We start from the raw sequence: 16,536 nt of genomic DNA on the forward strand, positions 1-16,536 counted from the left end.
TGTTAATTTCCTTGTGCAGTAGTATTTCCAGCTGTGATACTTATCTGCTGCCAAATGATTAGTAGTAGCTGAAAAAGTCAGTGTAAAGCCAGAAAGCCCCACACTGTTTCAAGTAAAACCTGTTGCTCTTAATCCTTTCCAGCAAACTGGAATTCGGGGGACTCAAATTTTCACATCACTTGCTATAAGCTGTCAAAGAAAAAAATGGGCTGATTGATTTTGATTCAGTTTAGATAACTACTAACAGTTTAGATAACACCTTAAACTGCAGTATCTCATTCTTCCCTTGAAACATAGTTTGTTATTACATATTCACATATGCATCATTATTGATGTGTGTGGGGGTAGATATGTTCACACACACATAAAGTTTCCAGCTGTAGGAGTTGGTAGCCATGTTCTGGCTGACCTACATTAACATTTCACATTTATTCCACATATTACAGGTAATATTTTACAGCAATAGTTATCTATCTTTCTGGATTTGAAGCACCCCTCCATAACTTGTATGAATTGAATAGCACTCAGTTTCAAAAACTAATGTAGTTCCTTGCAGAGAGCCCTGGGGAAAAGAGGGAAACTGTCTAGGTAGTGACTGAACTTAAATCTTTACTTATCTGCTTAGTTTCTCTGCTTATCTCCATCCTTCAGAAGATCTGGCAACACCTTCCTTGGTTGAGAATCACTGTTCTTGCCCATAGTCTGGCAGTATGAGCTGCATCAGAGCTATTCTGCATGCCACTTATAATCTTCAGAAGGATTGGGCAGGATAAAGGTGTAGGCAAAAAGCTGCCTTGACACTGAAGAAGGGAGACGAGTATAGTGGGGGGAGAGATGATCTTCTACAATTTGTATTGTGTATTTATTTTTTTATTTTCATAGATCCATAGGTATGCATAGCATTTTATATAGACTGTAGAAGACAAAGTGTCCAATCCAGTTTGTTTTCAAATGTGCCAAAGTGGAAGTGAGGGGAAACTGTAGACTCCTAGAGTGATCAAGTTTGGTTCTGCTCCATGAGCCACAAAACTATCTTTTCCCCAAGACAGTTACAGTCCAAATTTAATGTGCATGAGACAAGAGAGCAGAGAAATGAAGAATATATAAAGTGAGGTTATGATTAGGGTGTTACTCTATCATCCCCTTAGTTTGTGTGTTTAATCATTTGTACTGCCTGGTGGCACTCCTGCTAACTCTGAGGGCAAGTCAGAGTAACCTTTGCTAAGAGTACATAGTAAATATGAAAAAAAGAAAACTAATTCTTGTTCTTTAATGTTTAGGCGATGCTGAGATGGAACTGAATTGGAACACTGGCAGAATCCCTCGTCCAGGTTCAGCCACAATTCGAGTGACTGACATGGGTTGGCAAGGTCTTCTGAATCCCTGTCCATTGATTAAAGATGATGGAGAGTTATTTATGGATGAATACCTTTCCCTCAGTAAATTGGTGAGTAGATTCCAATTGTTTTAAAACAGCTGAAGGAGTAAACCAGCATATAAATGGCCACAATTTTCTTCCTTCGTAGTCATTCTCATCAAGAAGGCACACAATGACATAACTGACAACTAGAATTGCGTGTAAAGTGACTTCTGTTTTAAGAAAACAACTACTTTAACAACTACCTCTTACCCAGTTTCATATACAGCTCTGACAATATGTATCTGTTTATTACCAGCCTCGCTAGTTCAGTATAAAGTATATGCATATAACAATGCCAAACTAACAAACAAGATCTATTTAAGCCTTTCTAAAGTGTACTGAATTCTAGCATGCTCTAAAAATTGAAAACATACCTCAAAAATGCCAGTCTTACTCCTGACTGTAGTGAAATCTTGCCACTCCACTCTTTTGCCTATATGCTAATGTGCGGAGCCAATTATAAAGTCCTGCAAGTATTTTAAATACTTTCTATATTTGTCAAAATGTCTAAGTTTCAAAGCCTATTTGAAAGTCATTCTGCTTTTTGACTACAGAAAATAATCTTGGTGCAGCCCTGTCCCAGGGGGACAAAAAGAGGGGCAGAAACCCCTATCCCACAGTTGGGGCCACGGTAGGGATAGTCCACTGCAACCCCAGAAAAACAGCCCCACAAGCGGAGTGAACTTACCTTTTTCAGAAGTGACAATCCAAGATGAGCAGGTGGGGAACAAACCGCCTGCGCAGTTCATCACCCACTTTTCTATATGGCTGGAATGGGCATGGGAGGATGATGTCATTAGGAGACGCCGCCTGACTGTGTTAAAAGCCGATGGTGGGGAAAAGGCTGGGGTAATGCAGCAGAGAGGAGGCTGTGAGCCCCCTTCTTGGGCCAGTCAGGAAACCTCCTGATCCCGAGGGGAGAGCCTGAGAGAGGACCCAGCAGGGGTTCTATTCCCCGTCAGAGAAATACCCAGCACTGGGCCCGGGGAGTGAACTGGAACCTGGGATTGCGCTGAGGGACAATCAGTGCCTTTCGTCGCAGGAGTGTGAGTAGGGAGGAAGCCCCAGGCCCTCCCTGAAGTTTAAGTTGTTCACCATTCTTTTTGTTCCTTTTGAGGCCCTGTAGGCTGGGGAAAAGGCCAGAGGATTAATGTTGGGGGCTGAGTACCCCGTGGTCCCTTAGGGACTCCTGACATCATAGGGTTGACACGGTACGCAAGAAGGTATTGAACTGATGCCAGGTGCATGGCAGAAGAGCCACGGACCAGGGCCAATAGGAAAGAAGCAGCCACCAAGTCATCACGGCACTGGACCTCCAAGCTCGGAGTGCGAGATCAGGGATGCCAAAGAAAGGGTCAGACTGACCAACATCTGACTCTTCCAACAGGCTGGCGCATGGGAGGGGTCTAGGAGAGGTGAAGCCCCTGGAGCATCTGCCGGCGACGCCTCCTAGTGTGTCCTTCCTTCACCAAGGGGAACACCACTACTGAACTCAACATCAAAGGCATGGCAGGCGAGTGTTGGAGTTCTCCATGGGGAGGAGACAAGCAAATGCCCAGGCAGGTGGAGCAGACTCTGTGGCATGCTAAGCGCACGCACTTGAGGGCTGCGTGGGAGAGACTCCCTTTGTAAATGAAGGTGCAAGCCCCTTGTAAATGAAGGATACATTAAAATCCTTTGTGAAGAAACCATTAATTTCATTGCACAGGATTTACCCAGTTCTTATTAAATGCAGAATCTTTTGGGATGCTGATGAAGGCCCAAAGTGCATTGCCCAAGTGTCTTATTTCTTCTGGGTTCATACCCAAACTACTGGTATCAGCTGCAACCAAAGAATAAGCCTGCTGGCTACAGCACAGACTGAACCCACTCTAAGTCCAAACATCAACAGTAGCTTACCGCCAGGGCAGTGAGGCTCCCCCTTAACCTGGGTTGTATCTCTGTAAGTCACCAGTGTCCTTCTGGCAGTCCTTAGAGCAGCTCAGAAGTCAGCTAGGCATCCTTCTGTAGTCTTCCTGACCAGGAGCTCCTCTCCTCATGGCTTGCAGGGTTAGAGTGCCTTTCTGGTTCAGACTCTGGGTTTATATCCTTCCCAAGCCCTGTACCTTCTGGTCAGTTAGTGCCTCAGTCACCTGCAGGTATTTTTTTTCAGGGCTGGAGGGCTGGTTTCCATGTCAGCTTATGTCTGCCTGGCTGCTCCAATTCAGCTTGGCCCTACTAACCTATTGCCTAGAAGTGAGAAATAAGTAATCATGGCATCTCATCCCATGATCCCTGTTCCCTTCAAGCCAACTCACCCTAGGCAGGGTTCTCCTGACCAGGATGCTGTGTGACCATTCACTCTAATGGGCAGCTCCCTGTTTAGGCAGCACTGTTTCTTTGCTGCCTTCCCTCTTGTAGCTGGCCTGTATTCAGCTGTCTGGATTCTACTGGTTATAGTTACTCTCTGTAAAGTAACAGGAGCCCCAGGCTCCCTGTTACAGGACGGTAATTGGAAAAAGCAGCAATGGAGACTGACAAAGCAGTAACAACAGAGGATCTGGTAGTGGTAATATTGAAAGCAAAAGGTTGTTACATTCAGGGCATCGTTTTTAAGTAGCTACTCAAACTCAGCTGAAAAGAAAAGAAAGGTCAAACATTTATCTTTTTCTTTTATACAGCGAAGAATATATCATGTACAAGACATTAGATGCAGGAAAATATACCACTCCCTGGGTATGTGTACACATGCAAATGCTCTGGGTTAGGTTTCCTATAGAGTAATTTACTCTAGAGTAAATGTACTCCGGGCAGGCATCTACACATGCAGGGACACAGGACCAGATTTGCTGTTCATGGCAGCAGTCTGCTCTTGCCCCTGCTGGTCCTGCACCAGCCCCCTGCACCAGCCAGGGGGAGTTCTAGGCTCCCCCTGGGTTTTAGCCCAGGGGCTGGCAGGGAGCATGGGGCAAGGAGATAGCTGTGTTATGGCGGGGGCTGGGACATTGCTCTCTGCCCCCAGGAGCTGCCTGCTGCTGGGGTAGGCTCCACCACGAGAACCCGGGCAGGAACAATGTCCCCTTACCCTGGCAGCACGGAGCCCCCAGCCTCCGCTCCATGATCGCAATTATGGGGCCCGGGCTTGGAGATTCTGATCTTCCAGCCCTAGCTGCACAGTTGCAGGGCTGGGAATAGGAGATTCTTATCTCCCACCCCTGCTCCCTGTGTCCCCTGGCTCACCTGCACTGCTGTTGCCATCTCTGGGCCTCTGATGCTTTCCAGGCTGAGTCTGGCCCAAGAAAGTGGCGGTGATCTTAGTCAGATTCTCCTTCTCTGTTTGTTCTACTGGGACAGTGGCAGGAGCTGCAAGTGACCTGGGGGTTTCTAGGGGTGGTGGTGGTGAGCAGGGATCTCAGGTGTGGCGGGGTGTGGGACAGACCTGATTCAGACTAGCAGGAGCAGAGTTGGACGGTGCCCCCCACTCCCAGATTGGGACCACCACACTGCCTGTCCTGCCTACCAGCCCAGATAGGTTCTGCTGTGCCTCCTGCACCCTGCCCCTCGCCCCAGATCCCTGCTCACTGCCTCCCATCCGCCCTGGAAGCTCCCGGCTCACCTGCAGCTTTTGACACTGTCTAGCCAGAGCAAGCAGGGAAGAGGAACCCATCTGGTGCCATCACTGCCACATTTGGGGCTGGGCTGAACCTGAAGAGCAGAAGCAGTGCAGTGGTGGTGGCTAAGCATGTGGGTTCCCCTTCCCCGTCTGTTCCCCTAGGATAGTGCCGGCAGCGACAGCTGCACTGGGAGACATGGGGGGTGGGGGTGAGCTGTGAGGGCCTGGGTGTGCCCAAGGGGCAGAGGGAAGCTTGGTGGCATGGTGGGAGGGAGACAGAAGGAGCCTCAGGGGCCAGTAAGAGCCCAGAATGGGGGAGATTCATACCTTTATGTGCTGTCACTTTGAGGGAAGATAGAGCACCTGGGAGCAGTGCCTCTTGGGATATTGGAGGACTGCTCTCAACTGTTTTTTGGCCTGTGTAGCAGTTCCATGGCCCAAGCTGCCCCAAAATAATTAGAGATAATTCTTGATGCAACAGGATGATCTCTGAGCTGCTCTGAGGGCTTTTAGCATTTTTCCTGCCATAATGTGTGGACACTCCTGGTTTAAGGGCCCTTAACACATATTTAAGTGAACATGTAACAACAACTTTAGGTTCTGAGCCAAAAGCAATTGCAGGAATTGAAGCAGTTACCATGAACTTCAGAAAGCATTGGGTAGAGCCCTTAGACATTACATTAGCCTTCATAAAACCTTTCTTTTTCCAAAGACATAGTTGCTATCTAGTCAGTAATACATTACCTTCAAAGCACATGTAGAGAAGACAAAAGGGAAAGTCAGTGCTTGCAACAACATACTTTAAAAGTTGGTTACCTCAAAGTGGGGGGTGAACCCAGCTACATTACAAACCACTGCTATTGTCTTATTTTACCCCACTGAAGAGTATACATGTCCAGTATGGGAACAGTCAGTTCAAGCCAAGAAAATAGACCCAGTTCTAAAAGACAGCTGTCATGAAATAACAAGATGTCTAAAGCCAACACCAAAGGATAGACTGTACTTACTGGCCAGCATTGTTGCAACACCTGATATCAGAAGAAAGATAGTGGGTCAAAAAGAAAGATCATGACAGATGAAAGATCCCAGGCATCTACTCTATGATTACACAGAAGTACCTAAACAGCTTAGAACATGAAAGAGTTTTGCAACCAGTGTTGCACTGTCGGACACAATGACTGACAGGGCATGACTGAGGTTATGGAAGGAAAGATTATGTGCAATCAGGTGCTCTGAAATGGACCTGGAACCCAGAATGACCTTCCAAATGGGGTGGATCTAGATTGGCCAATAGGGCAATGCCTGAATCGCCTCTGTACACAAACTGGAAGGTCAAAAACAAGCATGATCAGATGGGTCTACACTAATGATATGAATCTATGCGAGTATGACAAAGTGCAGCCTACGGAGCACATGCTCTTTGTCAACTCTTTGGTGAGACCTGTATGAAGGAAGGCCTTGCTACAGCAATGGAAAGAGCCATCACTTGTGCACAATTCTGGAAAAACATCTAGTTTATGACAAGGACATGAGAAGAAGTAATAAATTATGATGTGAAGACCTTTGATAAGGCAGCACTGTTATCATTTCTACCAGTTGAAAATTCCTTGAACATTTGTTTGTTGTACTGACAACTGTGTTTCTACCAAGCCAAAATGCCTGTCTTTTAATGAAGAAAAAGCAGTTTGCTTTGTGTCTATGCCCTAAATGATTTGATTACATATCAGCACTTCAAAACTGCATGTGTTAAATTTGATAGTGAGGCTTACTTAAAAGAATAGTAATAAATGCATTTTGTCTAACTAATTTATACTGCATGTGGTTATTTATTTGCCCTGGAAGCTGACTTTTGTGTTGGCATTGTTGGAATACACTTCCTGTTCAAAGGAGAAATGATATGACATTGTCAAGGAAACATTAACAATGTTTACAGCTTGTTTTAATAACACATCTAATTTATCTATTCTTTGACCTTTACCTTGATCAAGTTGAAACAGCTGCTTCCATAAAGTTACTTCCTCTGCTTTTTCAAATGTAAAAATAGAGCAACTGCTCAAACACAATCTGAAACATACCCTAATGTGGGGATTTAAAAAAATCTCAACTTTGTCATTAATTATCATGTGGTTTTGTAAGTTTTCTTTTTTAATTCAAACAATTACAACATCTTCCTTACTTTATCTCTTCTTGTGAACACTTTAGGTGTTATCCCTTTCAAAAAGGAAATTGAATAACCAGTGAAACATGCACAAGAAGATACATTCGCACCCCTGAAAATTCTGTGTGACGGCAATTTTTTGTACCTTTAAGGTATTCCATTGAGCTCCGGCCATGACTGAGTTTCTGTGTAGATACTACAAGGTGCAAAATCAGGAGTCTTAGTTCCTGATCATGAAACAAATTTACTTGCATGAGTTCTCACTCAGGTCAGTGAGAATGTGTGTGCAGGCATAGTTAGCTGGACAGGAAATACAGACCAGCCTCATTATGCTGAACCTCATGGGATTGGGAGAAAAGTTTATTAAAAGAGGGTGTGTTAAGGTTTGTCAATTTGCTGCATCATAACTCTGAAAACATTGGCTCTTGCTATTGGGATTGTTAAAATCAGGGAGTTGTTATAAACAGGAGTTGTTATAATGAGATTGCATGATATTTCAGGATCAGGGCCTTCATTTTTGATTGTCAACTTTTCAGGGTGTTCCAGATTTGCATCTGATTTTTGGTATGTGTAGGTACTACTGCATTAAGAATACTGGTGTTATCTTCCTGGTATAATCATGGACTCAGAAAATTAGGGGTGGAAGGGGTTGTCTAGTCTAACCCCCTGCTTAAAGCAGTACCATCCCTAACTAGATCATCACAGCCAAAGCTTTGTCAAGATGGGTACTGAAAACCTCCAAGGATGGAGATTCCACCACCTCTCTGGGTAATCTGTTTCAGTGCCTGGCTACCCTCCTAGTGAGAAAATTCTTCCTAATATCTAGGGGTGCACCAATACAGATTTTTTTGGCTGATTATTAACAAGGCCAATGTCATCTACCTGGGTTTTAGGAAGGCCTTCAACACAGTTTCACACCCTATTCTCATAGGGAAGCTAATGGGCTGTGGAGTGGATGCCTGCACAGTTAGGTGGGTGGCTAACTGGTTTAGGAACCGCACCCAGAGAGTGGTGGTTGATGGGTCATTCTCAGTGTGGAAGGAAGTGGGCAGTGGGATCCTTGGGCTGGTGTTATCTAATATCTTTGTTAGTGATTTGGATAAAGGTGTGGTAAGCACCCTCTCCAAGTTTGCAGATGATACCAGATTATGGGGCAAAGTTAATACACCAGAGGGCAGGGAGCAGATACGGGCTGACCTGAACAGGTTAGATCAATGGGTAGAATGTAGTAGGATGCAATTCAACAAAGATAAATGTAAGGTACTCCACCTAAGAAGGAGGAATCCCCAGCACACTTACAGGTTGGGGTATGTCCTCCTCAGCAGCTCAGAAGCTGAGAGAGATCTTGAAGTCATAGCTGACTCCAAGATGAATATGAGCCATCAGTGTAATGAGGCCATCAGCAAAGCCAATCGCACCTTGTTGTGTATTAGCAGATGCATGACCAACAGATCGAGGGAGGTGATGTCCCCTTGCTATGCGGCATTAGTCAGGCCGCAGTTGGAGTAGTATGTCCAGTTTTGGGTGCTGCACTTCAAGAGGGACACAGAGGATCTGGAGAGGGTTCAGAGGAGGGCTACTCGCATGATTAGTGGCCTCCATGAAAGACCCTACAAGGGGAGGTTGAGAGATCTGGATCTCTTCACCCTATACAAAAGACGGCTGGTGCTGCCCCCGACCCCAGCCTGCAGCAGAAGCCTGCCCTTGCCCCACACACAGATCTGGGGATCATGTGCCCCTCTGTGCCTTCCCCAGGGTGCACTAGCAGCAGGAGCCACCCCTCCTGTGGCTCTGTCCTGCACCTGCCCCTGCCCCAACCCCACTCCCTCCTTCACCGCAGGGGCCTCTATTTGCCCCACTCCGTCCCTTCCCACCTCCCTCCCCTTTTCTCCCCACAGACTTACCAGCCGGATGTTGCTCTCGAAGCTGCGGGCTGCACACGTGCATGTAGCATTTATCGGCAAAATTATCGGCCACATCAGCCAAAAAAGTCAATTGCTGATAACGTCAATTTTGCTTTTATTTGTGCTGATACAATATGAACTGATGTATTAGTGCACCTCTATTAATATCTAACCTAAACTTCCCTTGCTGCAATTTGAGACCATTGCTCTTTGTTTTGTCATCTGCCACCACTGAGAACCGTCTAGCTGCATCCTCTTTTGTACCCCACTTCAGGTAGTTGAAGGCTGCTATTCAATTCCCCCTCAGTCTTCTCTTCTTTAGACTAAATAAGCCCAATTCCCTCAGCCTGTCCTCGTAAGTCATATATAAACCATAATTTTGATACTCTTATTAGTTTTAGCTTGAAATGTGTGAAATCTTTTATGGAAAATTTGTTTCAGATTAAGGATTTCAGTAGAAGTCCTGTTACTGAAGATTCTCAAATATGTATCATATTTTTATTGCTTTGTCCCTTTGAAAGATTTTGTTGCCCACAAAGAGGGGTGAATTTTGCCCAAATTGATTATTTTCTTATTCTGTCGTATTTCTTCTTAAGTCCTGTGGTGGTAAAACAGACAGACACCTTCTCCATAACTGCAGTCCTTTGCCCCTTCTTTTCTGTCCTTGAAACTGATCCCCAGCTCACTTTTTATCTTTGTTAGTGGTTCAGCTTCACAAAGTTCGTAGTCTTTCACAGCATCTTTTCCCCTTCAACTTCTAGTCTAATGCCTGTTTTGTCATTTTGCATACCTCTGTTCTTGCTACACAAATTAACTGCTTGTTCTATAGGAACTTATTTACTGGTGTCTTTCTTGTTTCTTTCCAATTTTTATATCTGAAACCATTGCCATTCACTTCAATCTTCCTGCTTTTCATGGGCACAGAGAGTCAAACGTGTATAGTTTTGCCAAAGCAGCAATTATCAAGTCTCTGCTTCATATATTAGCAGCAATATTATTCTGTTGTTGTATAGCTTTATCTTCATAGTATTGACAGGCTTTTGTTTGGTTAATCCTTTTTTTCTCAACCTGTTCATGTCACACTACTTTCCCTATTACTTTTATTTCTGCTGCTGTGTTATCTGTTGTTACTAAAATAACGAAATCCCTCTGTATTCTCTGTTTGTTCCGCAAGCACACTATCTGTAGGAAATATTTTGAAATAAAGGGTCGCACTTTGTTTTGTTGGGACAATGATGTAGATGTCCTACTAACTATGATTGTATTGAAAGTAACATCGCATCTGGTTTGAGTCACTGATTTGATTTACAGTTTTCACAGGTACTGTGTTCTTCTTGATGTCCACATAAGGCCTCCTTTTTTGCAGAGTAAGCTCCTTTCACAAGGTCAAATGATCTTCCATGTATCTCATGTCATCCAAAATAATAAAGTCCTCCTCTGAACTTTTGACATGATCAGGGTGTGCGCGCATGATCTTTTGAGCAGAAATGAAGCATTTTTCATGGCTAGATGGTGATGGGTCTTGTTCTGCTACCTTGCTTGAGAAATTGCAGCAGCACTTTACTCTGTATGATGGCAAACACATGTTCAGAAGTGGTGTTCAGTTATGTTGCTGAGGAGTTCTGGGTGCATTTCAAGTGGTATGTGCTTGTCCTCAGGGGTAAGGGAAAACACTGAAGGGTCCTGGAATTACAGATTGGATTCTTAGTGAACTGACTAACCCATTTCCTTTTTTCCTTGGCAGAGAGTTTGCCTCTGCATTTTAAACTAAACAAATTTGACAGAAAGCCACAGAAGGAGCAAACAAGTGCAAAATCATACAAAACTATTACCAGTGTCTTGAAGGTTTAGAGAATGGAGGGGATTCACTTTTCTTTTCTGTTGCTTGCTATAGATGTAGAAGCTTATATAACTAACACTATGGGGAGAGAACCCCTCCTTCAGGACCTGTTTGGTTTCCAGACTTTTCCTTTGTTGTGTTTTACCTGTATTTTTAATGCTGTTAAATAATCATATTAGGGTGATTATCAGAATGGTTCCAACAACTTGTTGGGTTAAAATATTCAGACAAAAATCTTGGTTTTTTACATACATCAGCTTTTTATTTTTATACATTCCTGTCAGCTTAGTTATATAAAATTTAAAAAATTGTTATGTTTCAAATTTGTCATCTCAGTGTGATGCCATTGCCACCTTAAGCTCTTGGTAGATACACAAGTTAAAAAAGTATGACATAGAAGTAAGAAGTAAGATCCTTTTGGTATTCCAGCCTATAGGAAGGGAGATCCTTAAAAATAAAAAAATGAGATAAAATGTGCATCTGTTTCTCACCCCATCTGGCAAAACAGTTAGATGGTTGAAACTAAGAAATGAATTCCTCTTATAGAAAAGGTAGGACCTGACTTTGGATGCTGTGTAGCACCTCTTAGTAGATCCTAAGTCTCCTAAATTCCCTTTTAAGTCAGAGGCATTGGTATCCATTGTAAGGATTTTTTCAGGATCAGGCCTTTAATATATATATATAAAAACACTAGGCTGTTGTTAAGTATTTGGGCCCCAAGCCTGCAAACTAATCTGCTGGGGGAAGAGGAAGGGTATGGTACAGGCCTGTGATTGCCAAGCAGTTTGCATGACTCATACCCTCTCATAAATGATGAGAGGAAAGAAGCTTTCATGTAAGATTCCATTACCATCCTAGAATCTGCCACCAGTACCTGTACCTAACCTCCATGTAAGTCCAGGAAAATCCCTTTTCATCATGGGCAAGAGACGTGGGTAACCTTTTTTAAAGAGCATTTTTAGGGTGACACTGGGCTTGGATGATTTAGACAGGGATGGTTTTGTCTTGAGCAGAGGGCTGAACTAGATGACCTTGTGAGGTCCCTTCCAGCCTCACTTTCCTATTTTTCTATGAACCTCTAATCATGAACTGGAGGGAAGAATGGGAGATGGCTGAGTATGTTGCTCTCCACAGGTGAAATATGGGAAAATTAAGGTTAAGACTATAATAGTAGGTATCACCATGCTGTTGGTACATTAAAAATGTACTATTTATGGAGAAGAGAGGAAATTTGGTGTTGGCATCTTATCTGAGAATTCCCTGACTTGGAATTTTTCTAAATTCTCAGTTATAATGTTCTAATAAATTCAGTTTTGGGAAGCAATAAATTATCAGCTATAGAGTAACATTAAGTGAATCCACGCTCCTCCGGGGGCTTGCTGCTAGCTGCCCCACCAGTGGATTGGGGCAGGGGGCTAGGACCTGCCCCTCCCTGCCCCTCCCCTGCAGATCTTTCTAAGTCCCCTGCCTGGTCAGGAAGGCTGGGAAGCTATCAGGGTAGGGGGACATTGTCCCGGCCCCAGCAGTTTGCAGTGCCCCAGGGGCAAGGAGCAATGTCCCAGCCCTCTCCTGGCCCAGTGCTCCCTACCAGCATTTAGGCTACCAAAGGGGAGGGGTGTGGGTGCTAGAGCTCCCCCTGGTGGCAGCAGAGGCCCATTGCAGGCCCCCAGGAAATGAGAACAGTTTACTGTCATTAACAGCAAATCTGCTCCTGGTTCCCTATACATGTATACTCCTACCTAGGATCATTTACTCAAGAGTAGTTTACTCATGAGTAAACTGCTCCCAGATCTAATGGACATGTAGACACACCCAGCATTTAGAACAGCCTTGAGGCTGTCTCAAGAAAGCCAAAAGCCATCCCAGACCCTGATTGGCCCTTCAAATGAAGAGCTGCCAAAGTGGCTGTGTACCACTGTTATACACACTTCCTAACTCCAACTGTACCAAATACATCCCTGATTTAGCTTAAGATCATTCCCAGAGTCCTGGACCTTTACTTCTGTTAATAACCTGTAACCGGGAATTCTTACCCTGTTACAAGGAAACGGAAGGAGCCCTTTAAGGGAAGAACTTTTGTGAAACAAAGGTAGTCAGCAAGGCAGCAGTTAATAAGTAGCCCTGTGGTCAGACCAGCTAATAGGACACCTGCCTGGAAGGAGACAGGGCTTGGGAGACACATAAGCCCAGAGCCTAAGCCAAGAGGGTAGTTGGCCCTGGGAGGCCAAAGGGTGAAGACTTCTGTAACCAGAGGGCCATGACAGCGCTACGGTCATGGAGATTGCTGCTATGGGGAACTACAGGTAAGGAGGAGAAGGCTTGCAGGGAGTCAGGATGCAGGATAAAGAGAGTTCAGTATAGCCAATGAGTGTAGAGTTTTGTTACAGCGAGAAGGCTTATATTTCAGTTCATGGTGGACCCATCAAAACTGGATGTGATTAAAAAGGGGAGATGTGGAGGTCCTATTGGTGCCCAAGGAGTGCTTAGTTGATTTGGGTCCTGCCATAGATTGGCTTTGGGGTGCTAACAGGACCATAGGTCCTGGCGTGCCAGGAAGGCATGAGGCTTGGGTCCTGCCGCAGCAGGGCACAAGCTATTCCATTCCAAGATGGGCAGAGACAAGGGTCAGGGACCCAGTGTCCAAGGGGTAAGATTGGGTCTGGGGCACAGAAGCCAGAGTCAACATAGTGGACCTAAGCTGGAAGCCACCCAGATAGATAAGAGGGGGTGAAGCTGAAAAGTGGACACCTCAACAAGTAGAAGTGGCCTAATGAAGTGATGATGAGTAACATCATGATGGGCTGGAAGGCTCACTTAGCTCTCAACTGCAGGGTCCAAGAGTGGTAAAAAGAAGGGCAAGGGAACACCCTGGGGTTTGGGGGTAGTCTCCTTTTCTATACATTAGTTGGTGGCTTCAAGGTGGGCAAGGTGGGAGAAAAGGAAGAGTATCTAGGGAGCCTGAGTAGGAAGTGCTTGGACACCAGGGGGTGACATGGCCACCCCAGGGGTGCAATCCTATTGCAGTACTCACTGGGGGTTTTTAAGTAGGTTGGCTGTGTACTGTGCAAAGATGGATTTATTAAATTTTCTCTTTTAATTTGTTGAATGCCCCAAAGTTCTTATGTTATGCAACAGCATCCAGAAGAAAGAGGCTGATAAGTGGTCAGTATAATTTTCATTTTTTTAACACAGTCATCATGTCCCTCCCTCATCTCTTCTCTTTTTCTGACTACGCAGTTCTTGCTGTGACATGGGAGACCCTTCAGACTCTGGTGTTTCAGGAAGAATGAGTGTGTAATAGGAATTTCCCCTACAGCAAGGCTGTCCAACTGGGGGCCCACAGGTTGCATATATCCCCTAAATGGTTAACGTGCAGGCTAGAGGTTCCTGCCTGAACACCATTGCCCTCTCTCTGCTACCCCATTGTTGCCCCTGTCATGGCAGCTGGGTTCTTTGGGCTCCGTACTCCAACTTCTACTTTCTCTGTACTCCAGCTTCACTCCTGGGGCAGGACAGCACAGCAAGATGGGACTGAGTGCTTGTGCTCCATGTGCAGCCAGTGAACCAGGGTGCCTGTGCCATACGTGCAGGGAAGAGATTTAACTACTTGTGCTGTCCATGACAAAGGCAAGAGCTGGCCTGCCTATATTGCAGGTGGGCGGTGCATGTGGCTGGGAGAGGAGCCTTTCCCATTACAAAAACCGCACCCGTGCACCCGCACACCTGTACAAAGGCCTGCTGGCCACCCTAAACTGTTACAATATCCACAACACGCGCAACACACACCAAACAATTAAGTCCATCCTGGTCCCTCAGATCTGACTACACTTCCTTTTCACCCCTGCCCCACTCGTGGGGTCACCTACTCAGTTCAAGTACCCTCTCCGTCGTTGTTGCTTCAACTCCCGCCGGAGGATCCGCTGCTGCTGCGGGTTGCTGTCGCTGTCCTCTGTTCTGCTTGTCCCTTCCTCTCTTCACTGACTTTGCCCTCTTCTTCACTCGGGTGGGGGAGGGGAGGGGTTGGATGACCCTGTGCCACGTGTCTCTGTGCCAGGTGACATTGGCTGCGTCTTCTCTATCCTCTGCTACTGATTTCTGCTAGTAGGTCTGGAGTTCGCTCAGCACCATTTTCACATAGCCCTCTACCTCTATGCCCATTTGTCTGTACAGCAGGAGGTTCCTGGCCTTCCACAAGGCACTCCTGATGCTGACGCAAACTGGTCGAAACAGGGTGATGGGTTCTGCTGATGTTTGGAGAGGTGTCCGTACAGCGCTGCTTTGCTGGTTAGCTGGCTGATGCCATTCACTGCTTCACAGAGCTGTTTCACCCCTTTCCATACCTCCTTGGCGCAGGTTCAGAGCCAGAGGAGGTGCTCGATTGTCTCGGTGGCCCCATGGAAGTTGGGCCACGGGCAGCCGGGTCTCCCCAACTGCCCCCTCTATGTCTCGAGGCCCTCACTGGTAGAGCTTGGTGGGCTATGAGCCAGTTCAGGTCCTTGTGATCTTTTCACAGCTCCTTGTGGTGGATATGCTCCCACATGGCCTGGCATGCGTTGCCCGGGAGCAGGTCCACAGGCGATGTGGTGTCCCTCAGTCTCACCGTCTCCTGGATCTTCCTGTGGCTTCTTATGGTTGCCAGGCCTGTGTTCTGCAGGCTGTACATGGTGCGCCCACGATCCATGGTCTATGGTTAGTCAGGGTGAATACCCCCCAGTGTCTTAGGATGTGCCCAGTAAAGTACCTGATAAGCAAGGCAAGTGGTTTTGGCTTCTGCATACATCACCATCTTGCAGATAATGCTCGCATACTTGGCCCACAGGAACAGGAGGATGTCTGGCATGGGAATGCCCCTGTCCCCAGCCCTCTTGTCCTTGTACAGGGTCTTCTGGGCAACATTTTCCCATCTTGGCCTCTGTCTTCTCCCATGCTGTCCTGCTGCTCAGCTGTGGGTTGAAGTCTATCCCCAGGATCCTGACCTCCTCGCAGGGGACAGAGACCCCCAGGGACTCCAGGTCCCTGACTTCGCCCATGGCCAGGCAGGTACTCTTGCTCACACTGAGCTTGGCCCCTGCCACTGCCTTGTACACCTGCGTGTATGCTAGGGCTCCCTTGACCAATCCCCTGTTCTGGCACAGGATGTTCAAATCATCAATGTAGGCCAGGACCTCCTGGTTGTTGCTTCCCGGAATGTGGACTCCATGGATCCCTGGGTCCTGGCTCAGGTGCTGGGCCAGGGGCTCAATGGTGCAAATGAACAGGACCGGGGAGAGTGGGGAGTCCTGCTGGACCCCAACTCCACCGCAATCTGGGTGGTCTGGGAGCCGTTGATCTGCACTCCACTGCTCACTTCTGTGTAGAGGATCCTGATCCCTCCGACAAAGGTTGAGGGGACTTCCATCCGCTCCAGCATCTGGAACAGGAACTGATGGGACACTCTATTGTAGGCCTTCTCCAGGTCCAGGTTTAAGACGGTGATGCTCTGCCTTCTCTCCCATTCAAGCTGGAGCGCATCTCTCAGAGACATCAGGAGGAATCAGGTTGATTAGTGAGCCATTAAGTCAACTGAATCCCTAAGTGAGTCCCCCACAAGCAGTTGGTTTTAAAGTTTGGGTAGAGCAGGAA

The 16,536-nt window shown here is 46.2% G+C and overlaps 1 protein-coding gene across 1 annotated transcript in view; it reads left to right on the plus strand.

Annotated features, from left to right (window-relative positions):
- Positions 1-16,536, plus strand: part of LRRC56 (leucine rich repeat containing 56) — a 121,016-nt gene that overhangs the window by 20,162 nt on the left and 84,318 nt on the right. Inside the window, exon 2 of the mRNA XM_090034920.1 lies at positions 1,281-1,447. Within this exon, the coding sequence (XP_089891046.1) occupies positions 1,292-1,447 (156 nt within the window). The 5' untranslated portion in view covers positions 1,281-1,291. The remainder of the gene's footprint in view (positions 1-1,280; positions 1,448-16,536) is intronic.

The sequence above is a fragment of the Crocodylus siamensis genome, chromosome 2 (assembly GCF_052110815.1).
Source record: "Crocodylus siamensis isolate JL-2025a chromosome 2, ASM5211081v1, whole genome shotgun sequence".
Lineage (NCBI taxonomy): Eukaryota > Metazoa > Chordata > Crocodylia > Crocodylidae > Crocodylus > Crocodylus siamensis.